Here is a 17,335-nt window from a genome sequence, read left to right as displayed (position 1 = left end):
AAGTTTGCAGTGGAATATAGGCCAGTTAGAAGAGTGGGTTGAAAGATAGAGTTTAATATGGATAAATGTGAGGTGCTACATTTTGGACGGACTAATCAGCAAAGATCATACACGTTAAATGGTAGACAACTGAGGAGTGCAGTAGAACAAAGGGATTTAAGAATTCTGGTACATAATTCCCTGAAAGTGGAGTCACATGTAGATAGGATGGTGGAGAAAACTCTTGGCATGTTAGCTTCATAAATCAGAGTATTAAAGTACAGGAGTTGGGATGTCATGCTGAAGTTGTTTCAGGCACTGGTGAGCCCAAATTTAGAATATTGTGTGCAATTTTGGTCACCGAATTTTAGGAAGAATAGAAACAGCATAGAGAGAATGCAGAATGTTACCCGCGTTTCAGGGATTGAGCTCCAGGGAAAGGTTGAGAAGGCTGGGACTTTATTCCCTGGAGCGTAGAAGATTGAAGGGTGATTTGATAGAGGTATTTAAAATTATGAGGGGGACAGATAGAGTCAATGTGGACAGGCCTTCCTTTCATTGAGAGTGGGTGAGATTCAAACAAGAGGATATGGACTGAGATTGAAGGGGGAAAAGTTAAGGGGAAACATGAGGGGGAATTTCTTCACTCAGAGGGTGGTGGGAGTGTGGAATGAACTTCTGGCCGAAGAGGTTGATGTGGGATCGATTTTAATATTTAAGGAGAAATTGATAGCTACATGGACAAGAGAGGTGTGGAAGCTTATGGGTCAGGTGTAGATCAATGGGACTAGGTGGGAGAAGGTGTTCAGCATGAATTAGAAGGGCTGAACTGGCTTGTTTCTGTGCTGTAATGGTTGTTTGGTTTTAAGAAGAATCAGTCAATTAGAAATACTCAAAACTTGTGCAAAGCCAAGGCCAGGTGTTGTGCTTAATCAAGATCATTACGAGTCACCTCCAAGGTACCAGCAGGCTGATGGATCACCACTGTGCCATTGGTTCAAGCCCTGTGCACCAAACGTTGATGGGTACCTCTTGCACTATAGCATTTCCCCGTCTTGGACATTCAACAACATCCTCATTGTTCTTCAAAACAACTTCCACTCGTGGCACTTGGTGCGATCTCAGGACATTAACACACAGGAAACATAATGTGGTCACACACAAGAATACTTTGACTCAAGGAATAAATACTGATCATGACCATGGAGAGAAGTCCCTTTTCTGTAAGGATCTTTGTATATACTTAGTATTGAACACTGGACCATTAAACAAACCTTCAAATTGCTGAAGTGGGCTCAACTTGCTTGGCTGTGACATGACTAACTACACAACAGGCAGGGTTGTGTGGATAATCTGCTCGGAGCTCCTCCTTGCACCGAACATGCCCCTCAAAAAAAGCAGCAACTGAAGAAGTCGTAGGTACTGCTTTTCCCAGAGTAGTGGCTCTGCCTAAGAAAGCAGCAGAGACTGTCTCATTCAAAAGAGATATTTGAATTGAGGATTGTGAGGAACAGGCAGGTAAATGGAACAGAGATGATGGTCAGATGGCCTGCTCCTACTGGTGTTTTGTCCTCAATCTTTTGAGTCTGACCTTGGTCAGAGGGGGAAGCTCCACTATTTGAACTGTGAGGCAGGACAGGAATGAAAACCACCTCAAGGCCAGAGGTTGGTGCCAGTCTAATTGTAACCACTGCTAATAACATTGGTCAACAAAGATTTTGCTTCCTGAACACTTTTATGGACTTTGGACTACTGGTCACAAAAAAAATCACATTAAAAATTCCTATCATGCAACTTTTTTTAAAAAAAGCAAGGTATTTTTGTGATTTCCTGTCATATTTTAAGTCGACTTCAAGCAGACAAAACCATGAAGAGCAACACGTCATTGAAAATTCATTTTCTTCATTCGCACTTGGACTCCTTCCCGGCTGATCTTGGTGCCGTCAGTGATAAACAGGACATTGTGACCATGGAAAAGTGGTATCAGGGCAACAGGAGTCCATCAGTGCTGCCCAACTCTTGTTGGACACTCACAGGAGGGGCATCAGATGCTGAGTACAAATGAAAATCAGCAGAACATTTTTAGGTCCGTTGAACTAACGCAACGTGTCGGCGTCATTTTGCGATTAAACACGCTAAAGTAAATGAAAGTTTATATAATGTTTCTCCAACTTCTTGCGTGATACAGCAAATCTAAAATTATCTTTGGTGTTCAGCTTGAAGTTGTCTATCATAATCGCCACTTTTTTCAGGAGACAAACCTTTTGAAACAAATTTGTTGTCCAGTGCAATCTGCCTACCTCTAGCACCATGCAATCTGAAGGAAATACAAGACAACATTCACAAGGGATGAATCATTTGAAATCATTGTCCCAACTTTATTTGACAATTAAACTCAAGGCATCTGCTTTCATTTGTATCCAAGCTCAATTGTCTAAGTATTAATAGAAGAGCATTTCTCTCTCCCCCTTCCATTTAACCCAGTTTAACCCCGGGCTTTCCGCTGCCAATCTGTCCTCCCTCCCCACACATGTCCAGTCACGGACTGTCTATGGGACTCCAAACAATGATGACACATCCACAAACCCACTAGTGGTCAAACCAACTGGATTTAATAACCAAATTCTGCTTGCAGTTCTTTCTGGCAGATGCAGAAGCACATAGCTGTGGCTCAAGCTCACAACCACTTCTGGAGTCCTGCTCTGTAGCAGAAAGCTAGTCTGTGGTATTGGTGCCATTACAGAAGGAGGGCTTGACTTTTACAAGTGCAATAATTTCCTCCAGAATCAGTGGTGAAGAAAGCAAATGCAACATTGACCCACATTTCTAGAGGGGTAGCATACAAGAGCCAGGATGTAATGTTGAGACTCTATAAAGCACTGGAGAGATCTCACTTGGAGTACTGTGTACACTTCTGGACACTGTATTTGAGAATACTCATGCTGGCATTGGGGAGGATTCAGAGAAGATTTACTAGAATGTTACCAGGAATGAAAAGGATTAGTATGAGGAACATTTATCCGTTTTTGGACTCTACTCATTGGAGTCGAGAAGGGTGAATGCTGAAAGGCCTGGCCAGAGTAGATGAGGCAAGCTTGTTTCCCAGGGTGGGAGAGTCTAGGACAAGAGGGCACAACTTCGCGATACAAGGGTGTCAATTTAAAACAGAGGGCTGCAAGTCTGTGGAACTTGTGGCCACAGGCGGCAGTGAAAGCGAGGATGTTGGGTGTATTTAAGGCAGAGATTGACAGGTATTTGATTAGCCAGGGTAATCAAGGATTATGGGGAGAAGGCAGGGAGGGGGCTGAGTAGAAGGATGGATCAGATCATGATTAGAATGGTGGAGCAGACTCGATGGGCCAATGGGCATACTTCTTCTCCTATATCTGGTGATCTTGTGAGCCAACCTGCAATATCCTGGTTTAGAGGAGAGTTTTGCTTAGTGACGTGATCAATTTAACCTTCAGAAAAAAATGTTACTACTGCTACCAAATATTTGCATCATTCACACACTGAGGCTAAGAAAAGGCGCTTCACATGTCCAAGCCATTCTGCAAAGCAGTATTAATGCCATTTTAAAGAAAGGAATGAACTAACCATCTGGAAATGCATCTGTACCTTGCATAGCCAGTGCCAGCTGGAGCAAAACTCAGTGTAGCTTCATACAGGTTGTACTTCAGGTGTAGGTTTGGATCACTAGTCAGGTTAGATTCTGAACTGCATCCACCAGGTACAGGATCTGCCAGAGGAGATGTTAATGACAATCTTAATCCAGCCGCCAAAAACAGATTTTATTAAAAACAATCACATTTGTGGTCAAATGCTACACAGCTGGATGTAATTTCCATCTTGATGGAGAGTCAAGATGCAAACAGGAATCTACGAGATTCTAGTAAAAAAACAAAGCTGGAGAAACTCAGCAGGTCACAGTGTACTTTATATAGCAAAGATAAAGATACAGAACCAATGTTTTGGGGCATGATGCCTTCATCAAGACATCTTTACCTAGCAGTACATTCCTAGCCAAAGATTCAGACTTGTGTGGCAGTACAAGTTGGGAAGGTTTTGTAACAGCACTGATTTACCACAGCTTACAAACAAAGAAAGAATACCCTCGCTCATTTCTTTCAGCTCAGTGTGAAGTCAACTTTCTTTTATTCACTAGACACAACATTGTATTCTTCAGCTCCCCAAACACCACCTGGCCAAACTCCCCTAACCTTCTCAATGGCTCACTGCCACATGGGAGATCCTGACACACTCACTCCCTTCCTGCATCTGAGATCATCGCCCATATACTGATGTTAAACACCTCTATGCTCTGTTACTCCTGTGCGGTGTTTGTCAAAACGCAACCGCAACAGTTTCAACGGAGCTGGCAGGGGAAGAGGTTTAGAGTAGTTATTCAGATGGAGGGGTACAGTCACCTAGAGGGGACCAGCAGATACACAGAGGGAATTGAAAGCCGAATTGCAACTATTTTATTGCAAGGCGAGCTGGCAGAAAAACACAAAGCTTTTAAATGCCCAAGCAAGTGTAACACCTTGCTATCAGAGACATTGTTGAAGGGTAGGCAGAAATGGTAACTCAATATCCCAGGCAAGACAGGGAAATAAAAGTAAGGAGTTGTCACTGGTCGTCATTGACTGAGTCACTTCAGTATCCTCACTGGCCCCTCAAGAGGGGAATCTACCACCTTTTCCTTGGAGTGCATTGTAGACCACCCCCCCATCCCCCAAACTGTCCACAGGAGATGGAGAAATGAAGGCAGACTGATGCAATAAAAGCAAGAGTTTTGTATTGGGGCTTTCAATGTCATAAAACATCCATTAGAGTTGATTACAGGCCTTCCCTTTGTGCTTCCCACCCTCTGAAACTTGTTTCACCTCATTCCTGATGCAAGGTCACCCAAACATGGAATCATTCATGCACTGGGCTCCAATTGTTAAACAATATTAGTTAGGCAAGCAATTAGTTCCAAGGTGTATAAAGATAAACAATATGACTGAGTAAATCATTTGGGGAAATCAGAGGGTGAGCAAATTTATGTTATTGGGAGTCATCATCTCAGAGGACCCAACACACAAATGGCATCGTGCAGAAAGCACGTCCGCACTTCTTCTTCAGGAGTTTGTGGAGGTTTGGTATGGCAGCTTAAACCCTGGTAAATTTCAGCAAATACTGAAAGTGTGCTGACCAGCTGCATCACAGTCTGCTGTGGGGACACCATAAAGCCCTGCAAAAAGGCAATGGGGACAGCCCAGGACATCACGGTCAAAACCCTCCACATATCGAGAACATCTACAGGGAACGTCGGAGAGCAACAGCAATCATCAAGGATCCCCACCACCCAGCACACGCTCTGTTCTCGCTGCTGGCATCAGGAAAGAGGTCTCGGTGCCACAAGACTCGCACCCCCAGGTTCAGGAACAGCTGCTCCCCCTCCACCTTCAGACTCCTCAACGACAAACTCAATCAGAGACTTATTTAAGGGCTCTTACTTGTGCACTTTATTGATTTTTTTCTCTCTATAATGAACAGTTTGTTTACATTTCTTTATCTGTTTACATGTGTATAATTGTGCCCAGTTGTTTTTGCACAGTCAAAAGGTGGTAATTCTGCCTTCCCTGAAGGATAAAGAATCTCAGGGTATATGACGTCATGTACGTACTGACAATAAATGCCAATCTGAACAAATGATGGCAGTGAACAGCAAATCTCACAGTTGAGACAACAATCTGTTTCTCAGGGTCCCTGCCAGCAATGGAACAATCCCACCAGCTCCATTTTAAGGTGGGATAAACCAGTCAGCTTTCCCTCCACGTACAATCCCAGTTGCAGCCAGCTGCCCCTTCTTCAATCACAGATCAAAGCCTGGTCTGTATGCTACAGCATCAGGGTCCAGCCCAGTCATTCTCAACCATTTGTGGCAATAAATTCCACAGATTTACCATCTTCTGGCTGAAGAAATTCCTCTGCATCTGTTCTAATTAGACACCAGGGTCAGCACCAGACCAAATGTCAAATGTTCAGCAGGGGCCGGGGGGAAGGTGCTAGCTGGGACCTACCTGTCGACTGGGGAGAGGTACTATCCACAAGTCCTTCTACCCCGACATAGGAGACAAGGTCGCTCCTTTTATTTCGTCAAGCGTCACTAGACAATACCGCTGCTTGACACACACTAGTGATGCAGCCAGAACAGGAGGGGGTAGTGGCTGGTATGATGGCCAGCAATGGCCATGACTATATGGGGGAAAACCCTGATGTTTCAAACATTAAATACAGAACACAAAAAACAAGTTTAAAACCAATGCAACTTAAACTGCAAACCAAAAGTCTATTTATTTTCTCAAGCTGGAGCAGCACTCACAAAACTTGATCATTCTGGGAAAATGCTCAGATTTAAAAGTGGTCACAAAACTAGTGTAGAAATGAAGCAGCCCAACCTCTTGCATTGTAGGGGAGGATGATGGACATTGCTGAAGCATTTTGAGCCAGAGCCTGGAGGTGCCATACGAACATACTTTCCCTTGGCTTTAGGGACAGCAGCAAGCCAGGGTCCAAACCCACCGCTGAAGCTCCTCTTGCAGGAATCTAGAAACAAACAAAACTTGAAAGAGAGCAAAGTTGAAAGGAAGTAAAGTCGGGCTGTCAACAGGTCATATCATGTTGCTATCTGCACATGATCTCCCTAACAAAATGGCTGGTTCACATCTCCCACAGCACAGAAACAAGCCTTTCAGCCCATCTTATCCATACTGACCATTATTCCCATTTGCCCATATTAAACTTGTTTCTCTTGACTCCTTTCCTAGCCAAGCAGCTCAGGCAGCCCATCAAACTCATAAGAACAGAGGGAGAGAATTAGACCATTTGGCCCATTGAGTCTGCCCTCCCATTCAAATCATAACAGATTTATTTTTTCTCTCAACCCCGATTCTGCTGCCTTCTCCCCACATTCTACCCACCTACAACACAGAGATAAACCTATGAAATCCCATTTACAATTTTCCCCTCAACTTTAGATTCTGCCATCATAGAATACCACAGCATACAGGGCCTTCAGCCCTTCTAGTCTGTGCTGAACTAATTTTCAGCTACCTCAATCATATCCTTCCATATCCCTCTGATCCATATAATTATCCAAATTTTTCTTAACTGTCAAATTGAGCCTGCATTCACCAATTCAGCTGGCAGCTTGTTTTATGCTCCCATCAAGAAGATTCCCCTAATTTTCCCCCTAAACCTTTCCCCTTTCACTCTTAATCAATGCTTTGATTTATGGCCAATATGCTAAAAGCTTTTGATGACCCCATGTGCCTGTAACACCATTTTTAGGGCATTATGTATCTGTATTGCCAGATCACTCTGTTCCACACTCCTCAGTGCCCTACTGTTTTCAGTTCACATCCTACCTTGGCTTCCAAAGTGCAACACTCCACATTTGTCTGCATTAAATTCCATCTCCCATTTTTCAGCCCATTTTTCCAGCTAATCCAAATCCCTCTGCAAGCTTTGAAAGCCCTGCTCATCGTCCACTGCACCTTCAATCTTCGCGTCATCTGAAATCTTCTCCAATTTACCACATCATCCTGGGGGAAGTAAAAGACTGACCATCCACTTTTTCTGCACCCCTCTACAAGGTCACCTTTCAGCCTAGTGTTCGAGGGAGAACAGTCCCAACCTCTCCCCTCTCTTGCAACTACACCCTGCTGGACCAGCTAACATCCTGGTCAAGCTCTTCTGCACTCTTACTGCACTCATCCTTCTAGCAACAAAGAAACCAGGAGAGCACACACTATTGCAGTGTGACACAACATCTCCAGTATGGACTATTATCAACAAAAAGGTGGCCTTTATTTATCAAAGATCAATTTTCACTCATTTAACCTTTGATAGAAACTTCCTTCAAATGATTTAAGCAGGGAAGGTTGGAAGCATTCAAGTTGCTAAATGCATCACCCTGCAAGTGGCTATCAAACCAAGTTGCAAGTGACTGACAAGTCCGTTCCTGCACTACTTTCCCCAAGCTTAAAACTCTAAGGTGACATCATGATCAGAAATTCTCAAACATTTTGTCACAGTTACAACATCCCTTGGTGCAGGAGGGCAGCATAGTTAGTTAGCGTAGCTGTTAGCACAATGGTATCACAGCACCAGCGACCTCGATTCAAATCCAGTGCTATCTGCAAGGAGTTTCTATGTTCTCAATGTAACCTGTGTAGGTGATCTCTGGTTTCCTCCCACCTGCCAACGTGTACAGGGCTGTTGATTAATTGGGTGGGTTTCACTGGCGTGATTATACTTTCCATGATTCTGTCCAATTTGTTTTAAATTCTCAAAAGGCCAGAAAACTGGGCTAGGTTGTATACTCCCCACACAAGTTCTGCTGTATGAAACAAGTCTTCAGGGACTCCAAGCCCAGCTTGTGCATTTGCCCTCAACGAGGCAAGAATATTTAGAGTTTTAGAAAAAATAGAACATTACAGCAGAATAATATTTTGTCTGGTTCCAACTATTATTCTGCCTTGTCCCACTGAACCTGCCCCCAGTCCAGACCCCTCCAGACCCCTTCAATTCATGTACCTGTCCAAATTCTTCTCAAATGTGAAAAATAAACCCACATTCACTACTTCAGCTGGCAGCTTGTTCCACACTCTCTTGTGTGGGTGAAGAAGTTCCCCCTAAACTTTTCCCTTTTCACCCTTAACCCATGTCCTCTGGTTTGTATCTCATCTACCCTCAGAGGAGAAAGCCGACCTACTTTTACTCTGTCTGTCCCCCTCATAATTTTAAATACCTCAATCAAGTCTCCCCTCATTCTTCTACGCTCCAGGGAATAATGTCCTAACCTGCTTAACCAATCCCTGTAACTCAGTTCCTGAACTCTGTTACATCCCAGTAAATAGAACATTAAAGACTTCTCTGCACTCTTTCAATCTTATTGACCTCTTTCAAATGTGCATTATTTGATTTGATTTTATTTATTTATTTTTTAAAAATCGCTGGTGCAAGTCACCCTTCAAGTTTTTGATCAAAACAGCTCAAATAACTGGAAAAAAGCCAGGTTGAAAGTAAATCTGCTTGCACAAATGGGGGTCAGATTAACAAGGTGTTCACTGCAACTTGCATCTAAGATTTTCAAATGAGCTTAACAAAGTTTTGCAGTGGAATGAGTACACTTCATGTTGAACAAGTTCCCCACATACAGGCTGGAGAGGCATCGTTGGCAGTGTTCTAGTTACACCTCTAAAAAGGAGGGATAGTTTAGGAGGCCTGGACAGAGTAGATGTAGAAAGGCGAGTCTCCACAGTGGGAGAGTCTAGGACAAGAGGGGACAACTTCAGGATTAAATGGCGTCAGCTTGGTACAGTGATGTGGAGGAATTTCTTCAGCCAGATGGCGGTAAATCTGTGGAATTTGTTGCATCAGCTGGTTATGGGGGCCAAGATTGAGAGGTTCTTGATTATCCAGACATCAAAGGTTAAGAGGAGATGGCTGGGCAGTCGGGAAATGGATCAGCTCATGATTGAAAGGTGGGGTAGACTCGACCTATGTCTTATGCTTTTATGGTTTATTGCAAAGGTACTTTCTAGTAGGGCAGGGAGCCTAAGAAACACCAGCTTAGATGTGTTCAAGTCTCTGGAATGAGATAGAGCAACGCCAAGGCAAGTGGCAAAATATAGATTGATGTTTTATTACTGTTTTTACAAATTCTGTTCCAAATAAGCATAACATGGCTTTCACAACTGATGGTGTTGCAGACAGCACACCCACCTACACACTTCCTCAAGCAGAACGTTAGGTTAGTGCTACAATCACCAACAGAACCTCATGTGCCAGACTGCTAACATTGCCTTCTTTATACCTTTCAACTAGCCAGAGCCACAGTTGCATAAGGACTCATTTTGTTTTTGCTTTCAACTCCTTAATATCGATGGGTAGTTAGTCTTGCTGGCCTATTTGCAGCAGTTTGAGTTCAGTCTTTTTTTTTTAATTTTTATTTTTCACACTACAAACCATATTGATCAAGATACATACATTTTCCTTCTTAAATATATACAGTGTCGTTTTCTTCCCCCTTCCCTCCTCCCCTCCCTCCCTCACCTCCCCTCCCATTTATTTAAAGTTCAGAATATAAGATACATTAAACCCATTAAACAATGTTGTCACTCAATAAAAATAAACAAGAAATTCCATTGAGTCAGTTCTTTTCATTATCTTCTCTTTCTGTCATTTTAGGTGGTAGATGTCCACGGTAGGTTTTCTCTATTGTGTTTCATGTATGCTCCCATATTTGTTCAAATATTGTAATATTATTTCTTAAATTATATGTTATTTTTTCTAATGGAATACATTTATTCATTTCTATATACCATTGTTGTATTCTCAAATTATCTTCTAATTTCCAGGCTGACATAATACATTTTTTTGCTACAGCTAGGGCTATCCTAACAAATCTTTTTTGTGCACCATCTAAATCGAGTCCAAATTCTTTGTTTTTTTTTGTTACTTAGGAGGAAGATCTCTGGGTTTTTTGGTATATTGCTTTTTTGTGATTTTATTTAATGTCTGGTTTAGATCTTCCCAAAATTTTTTCACTTTCTCACATGTCCAAATTGCATGAACTGTTGTTCCCGTTTCCTTTTTACAGCAAAAACATCTGTCTGATACTGTTGAGTCCCATTTATTTAACTTTTGAGGTGTAATGTATAGCCTGTGTATCCAGTTATATTGTATCATACGTAACCTCGTGTTTATTGTATTTCTCATGGTTCCGGAGCATAGCTTCTCCCATGTTTCATTCTTTATCTTGATGCTTAGATCTTGTTCCCATTTTTGTTTGGTTTTACCATTTGTTTCCTCGTTCTCCTTTTCTTGTAGTTTAATATACATATTTGTTATAAATCTTTTGATTATCATTGTGTCTGTAATCACATATTCAAAATTACTTCCTTCTGGTAATCTCAGACTGTTTCCCAATTTGTCCTTCAAGTAGGATTTCAGTTGGTAGTATGCCAACATTGTATCATAAGTTATATTACATTTATCCTTCAATTGTTCAAAGGATAATAGTTTATTTCCCGAAAAACAATTTTCTATTCTTTTGATCCCTTTTTTCTCCGTTCTCTAAAGGAAAGGTTATCTATTGTAAAAGGGATTAGCTGATTTTGCGTCAGTATTAGTTTTGGTAATTGATAATTTGTTTTATTCCTTTCTACATGAATCTTCTTCCAAATGTTGAGCAGATGATGCAATACTGGAGAATTCCTACATTGTACCAATTTTTCATCCCATTTATATAATATATGTTCAGGTATCTTCTCCCCTATTTTATCTAGTTCTAATCTAGTCCAATCTGGCTTTTCCCTTGTTTGATAAAAATCTGATAGGTATCTTAATTGTGCGGCTCTATAATAATTTGAGTTCAGTCTTGATGCAGTGTGCAATTTGCATGTTCTCATGACCCAGAGATTCCATCCCAACTCTTCCCAATCCCAAAGACAAGCTGGTTGGTAGGTCAATTAGCCATGAAATTACCAGTCATAAGTGGATGGATATGGATTTGCATTCATATCGAGGTACAGAGGAGGAATGAAGTGACCCATAGCTACAGCCTCCCAGGAACTCGTCTAACCAGGTCTGTGCACATTTGAAGGCTGGAAAGGTCTTTCTGGGAATATCAAGCCTCAGCACCTGAAGAGGTGGATTTTAAGGGCTGTGCAAGGAGTCAGAACTGGAACACCATAGGGTCAAGCCCATAGAGACATTTGAAATCAAATCCAAGAAGAAAGGCATAGCTGAATCGGCCAGTGAACAAGTAATGATGGCAAATTCTGGCGAGTTGGGATGTGGATGGAGGAAGCCAAGCAACAGGAGTTGATACAAACCCGTCAATCAGATCAGAGCAAGTCAAATTCTCAACCAACTCACCTGGAGGGATAGGGTTGTATTAACATACTGGGTGTGCGCTTGAACGGTGACAAATGTTGCATTCTCAGGAATGTTCCACAAAGCAGCTTCAAACCAAGTGTTTCCAATTAAAGGTATTTCCTGAAATCTTCCAAGTTTAAATTCTGTAAGACCTGCACAAGAGAATGATCAAGAACCTGGTTGGACTCAGATTTTCAATGAAAACCATTCTAAAGCACCAATCACCACAGAGGACTCACCATTGTAACCATAGAAGATATTCTGCAGAGTTGGGACTAGGTGACTCATGATCAAGGGGAGAAGTATGTACCCAATAAATCCAGGAATATTGATAATGGCACAGTCAATGAAGGCCTTGGATTTCAATGTGTGGAAACAAAATAATTTATTGAAAGGATGTCAAAATCCTTTAAATGACCCATTTCTGTGCTTCACAACTCACTACAATCATGTTTTAGTATGCTCCTTTAAGATGCTGCTTGAATGTAATTACTAGTTATGGCCAGCACAGTTACAGCAGCGCTTTTATAGCACCAGTGATCGGGTTAGAATCGGGCGCTGTCTGAAAGGAGTTCGTACCTTCTGCCTGGACGCATTTCCTCCCATCCGTCAAAACATAGGGGTTGGTAGGTTAATTGGGCAGCAGTGGCTTCGTGGGCCAGAAGGGCCTTCTCCCATGATGCATTATTAAAATTAAACACCACTATCAAGAAAATCAAAACCTGCCCAAGCTGAAAATCACAAATAAATGTTTCAGAATCGGCATGGCCTGAATGCTTTCCATTTCAAGCATAAAATTAACAACACCAACATTCAAAAAGAGTTTTCTCTCCCACCTTCCACTGATGGAAGTGAACAGTTATCATTGCTTGCCCCCACCAAGTCTTCATATTTTTATTAGTCTTCAGCTATTCAAGAATTACGATGCTCAAATATTTAATGTGCCATTTTACATGTCAAATTGGAAGTTTGATTCCATGTTAAATCACCACAAAAGCTTGAACTGTTAGTCATTTCATGATTGGTCTGATCGTTTAATTTCAGTCTAAAAGAAACCCTTTTATAAAATCAGGAAAAACTTGCAGCAAGGCCTATATCCTACAGTCCAGCAGCATTCGTGAGAGAGAAGAGTCAACACTGAAGGGTTCCAGCATGAAACTTGGACCATTCTTCCTTTCCCGTGGATGCTGCCAGATCTGCTGAGTTCTTCAGAGGATTGTGTGTTACTCCATACTCCAGCATTTGTAGAGTCTCCTGTGTGAATCAAGGTTATGCTGGTTGCAAAAATAATTCAAACATGCAGATTTCTCTCACGGGAAGGGACCGTCAAGAATCATCCCAGCATCAGTTCAAATCGAGTTGCCAAACAAGAAAAAGCAGAACAAACAAGTTTTTTTTTTAAATAAAAGCCAGTTCAGCTTGGTCTAACCCTCAGGATGTTAAACTTGGAAAATAAAAATCAACTCAACTAGATTTCATTGCATCTTAAAAAGCAGCCAAAAAATTTAGAGCAACGGATTACAGAAAAGCCAACACAATGCAGCCAAAGTGTCACATGTTTGTGCAAGATCATATGCCTTTGAAAACCTGGACAAGAGCATGTTTTATCTCCAGGTCACATTGCTTTTATGGTGAATTTACAAGTTTAAAGTCCATGCGAAGCAGCGTTATGTTGATTTGTAGCCTTAACTGCCAATTGATTTCACACTAGCAAGAATCGTCAAATAAAAGCAGAACGTGTACCAGCATTTCTATATCAGCTGGACAAGTTCCGACTAATCTCATTCCAGAAAGCCCAGCAATAGCCAGTGAACAACTATCAAGTGAGATCTTGACAAAAAAAAAACTAGTTTCAATTCTCAAATGGGCCGATCAGGATCAAGGTTGAAATACCACACTGTGAGGAGTTTATTCATTCTCCCCACGTCTGTATGGGGTTTCCCCAGGGCTCCCACCCTTCAAAACATACCGGAGGTTGTAGATTAATCGGGAGTAAATTGGGCACAATGTATGTCTGGAATCCCACTTTTAAAAAAAACTAAATCATTTCAACTAGAGGAAGTGTGGAGGCCAAGGTCCTCAGTTCTTGGGAATAAATCTCTGAAATGACCAGACCTTGGACAAGCACATCAACAGTATTCAAGAAAGCACTACCTCTACTTTCTCCAAAGAACAATTTACCCCCTAAAATAATCCATACTTAGTACATGCCAACACTAAATAGCAACCAGCACAGTTCTTGCATCTATTTAGGAGAGATTTCCACAATCTCAGAAAGGAGAGGCAGACCAGAAACTGGTAGGTCACTGGAAGAGTCTGCAAGGGTCCTTGGCATCTGGACATTTGGAGCAGCACTAGTCAGTAAAGATAAAAATGCACCAACTTGCAAGGAAGCAAAAACCACTACAAGTAACCCACCAACATATCCAATTAGGAATTCTAGATTAAAAAGGTTTTATTTGCCCAGAGAGTGGGACCAATTCACTAACACTGGGAGCTGTTGAGGTGAAACCACAGGACCAATCACTCAGCAAATGAATGAACAGAATAGAAACCCTACACAAAAGAGTGCCGAACAGGTCCCCACATGGAAATGGGTAGGAAACAGGAAAGGTGATGAATGAAAGCCCAAGGAGGCCAAACACCCAGCTGACAGAGCAACCTATTCAGTGTGGTAACGAGGAGATAGGATTCCACAAACCCTGAAATCTAGAGCAAAATACAATTGCTGGAGAAACTCAGCTGGTCAAACAGTGTAATTCATACAACATAGATACATAACCAATATTTCAGGCTTGAGCCCTTCACCAAGGTAAGGAAAAATGTCGGCAGGTGCCCATACTAAATGGTAGGGGGGGGGGGGAGGAGCACAGTCCCAAAGGCAGGAGATAATGGGTAGATAAGTGGCTCAGTAAATAGAGGGAAGGGGTGTGGAGAGATGAGGGAAAGAAGATGAAGGGATGGAGTAGGATAGCAGACACGAGAGAAGTCGAGGTTAATGCCATCCAGCTGGAGAGTATTGTTCCTCCAATTTACAGGTGGTCTTGGTGGGATAGTCCATGAAGCCATGGACAGACATGTGAGCATGGGAGTGTGGTGCAGAATTGAAGTGGTTGCCCACTGGGAGATCCGTCATTGATGCAGTGATGTGCTCTGTGAAGCCATCTCCCAGTCTCTCCTACGTAGATGCCACAGGAGTACATTTTCCTTTCACCGTCATTTGCCATAATCTTTGGCTCCCTTGATCACCAACCCCCACCAGATTCTACCTCACTTCCACACTCTGGCAACTCCCACTTGATAGTCAAAGCCACCAATGTTCGAACTTGAAAATGCTTTCTACAGATGTTGCCTGACCAGTTTTTGTTCAGTAGTGAAGCCTTCTAGCAGTGTAGCAAAAAAACCTCACACCAAGACACCACAGCCACAATGTTTGAACCAACAAACTCAACACAAGACGAAATAATCTGGACGCATTACACAAGTTTACTTCACACTGTCACCTCGCTCCACCGCCATTTAGATGCATCTCCAAGACGTTATCAGCTGTCCCTTGTACTGACAGTGAAATGCAATGTAATCATGCCCCAGATAGATTAAAGGCAAGGACACTTCTGCAGTCAGAGAGCGTTACAATGAAAGGCTGCGGGAAACAAACCACGTCGCCAGCCCCTTCTCCGACCACGTTCTAGCCAGGGAAGGAGGTTTTTTTAAACGCCGAGTTTCTCCTGAACTGCTGGGCCTTTTCACTGGGTGGAGCTGCGTTGAATCACAGTGGGTGAAAGGAGAAGCGACAGACCAGGTGAGTGCCGGCGGGGTTGGCACACACCTGGGGGAAGCCAACTCACCTTGGAGAGGCTGGCACAGACCGAGCGCCAGGAGGAGGAGGGCGAGCCAGAGCCAGCCCACGCGGCTCGCCCTCCGCTGCGGGAAGCCGGAGACCACCGCGGGCGTCCACCTCATGGTCGGGGCAACGAGCTCTGGGAAGATGCGGCTGGGCTGGCTTTACCCCGCCTCCCAAAACACCCAGCAGCCGCGATTTTCAGGGCGGGGGTCCTGAGAAAGCGTCAGCCCTGGACTGGAGCTCCTGCTGCTGGTGCCCGGGACGTTCCGTTTCTTTCACCAATTCTGAAGCCTTGTTAAGCCCCCCGAGCCGTCGGCCCCATCCAAGGGCTCTCGGCCCCCAAGTTTCAGCAAGAAGAATTCCGGGCCGAGAGGTGCAAGGTGCAAAACACGGCCAGAACTGCTGGAGGAACTCCGCCGGTCTTGCAGCGTCCGTCGGGCGTCACGGCTGCTCTGGGTTAGTGAGGGATGACTTCAGGTGGTATGTGAGTGGGGAGAAATGGCCCAGACCTCCAGTTTGTGGGTGGGCTCAGTTTGAAGGGACATGGACAGTCAAGTTTATTGTCGTCCGCTAAGACAAATACAACCCGATGAAACAGCATTCTCTGCTCCTCGGTCGACAACCAGACAGACAAACAAAACATATCCAGGACAAGTATTCATATATCCAAATAAATAGTTTCATGAATACAAGAGTCTCGGAGGGTCAGTGTGAGACGTTCCTTTGGTCGTTCAGCATTCTCATTGCCCGTGGGAAGAAGTTGTTCCTTAGCCTGGTGGGGCTGGCTCTGATCCTCCTGGATCTCTCCCCCGACGGGAGCAGCTGAAACTTGCTGATGTGGGAATGAGTGTGGAATAAAGAGGTTGGCCACTGGAAAGGTTTAAATCTGATCTTTGATTTTTGGCACTCCTGAAGGAAGCCTCAGGCCCAAAATACTGACGACCTTTTAATTCCAATAGAGCTGCTGCATGACCTAAGGGTTTGGAATGATACCTGAAACCCTGGCAAATTTCTACAGAGGTGTGGTGGAAAGTGTGCTGACCGGCTGCATCATGGTCTGGTACAGGGACACCGATAACCCTGAACATAAAATCCCTCCAAAAGGTAGTGGACACAGCCCAAGACATCGCAGGCAAAACCCTTCCTACCATCGAGAACATCTACAAGGAACGCTGCGTCGGAGAGCAACTGCAATCATCAAGGATCCACACCACCCAGCACACGCCTCTGTTCTCCCTGCTGCCATCAGGAAAGCGGTATCGGTGCCACAAGACTCGCACCCCAGACTCAGGAACAGCTGCTCCCCTCTTATTGATTTTTTTTTTCTCTCTCTCTGTATTGCAGTTTGTTTCCGTTTCATTATTTGTTTACATGTGTACATTATGTCAAGGTTTTTTTTTGCACTTCCAATAAGTGGTAATTCAGCCCCATCTGCAGGTAAAACAATCTCATGGATGTATGTAATGTCACGTATGTACTCCACAATAAATCTGAAATCACTTTTGTGGATGACAATAAACTTTTTTGTTATCATTTCCAACAGCTACCCTTCATACCCTCACCATCACACCACTCCAA

At 43.2% G+C, this 17,335-nt stretch overlaps 1 protein-coding gene across 4 annotated transcripts in view; it reads right to left on the bottom strand.

Annotated features, from left to right (window-relative positions):
* Positions 1-16,373, bottom strand: part of tm7sf3 (transmembrane 7 superfamily member 3) — a 31,117-nt gene extending 14,744 nt beyond the window's left edge. The window contains exons 1-4 of one of the 4 annotated variants that reach the window (XM_069904450.1): positions 15,762-16,373; positions 11,914-12,065; positions 6,426-6,573; positions 3,577-3,718 (exon numbers count right to left, since the gene is read on the bottom strand). In XM_069904450.1, the coding sequence (XP_069760551.1) occupies positions 3,577-3,718; positions 6,426-6,573; positions 11,914-12,065; positions 15,762-15,876 (557 nt within the window). In that variant the 5' untranslated portion in view covers positions 15,877-16,373. Of the gene's footprint in view, positions 1-3,576; positions 3,719-6,425; positions 6,574-11,913; positions 12,066-12,152; positions 12,262-15,761 lie in introns of those variants that run through there. The other 3 variants (XM_069904447.1, XM_069904448.1, XM_069904449.1) reach the window with 3 other exon arrangements.
* Between the last annotated feature and the right edge of the window lie 962 nt (positions 16,374-17,335).

Source organism: Narcine bancroftii, chromosome 11 (genome assembly GCF_036971445.1).
Source record: "Narcine bancroftii isolate sNarBan1 chromosome 11, sNarBan1.hap1, whole genome shotgun sequence".
Classification (NCBI taxonomy): Eukaryota; Metazoa; Chordata; class Chondrichthyes; order Torpediniformes; family Narcinidae; genus Narcine; species Narcine bancroftii.
This window is presented reverse-complemented; position numbering and strand designations above follow the sequence as displayed.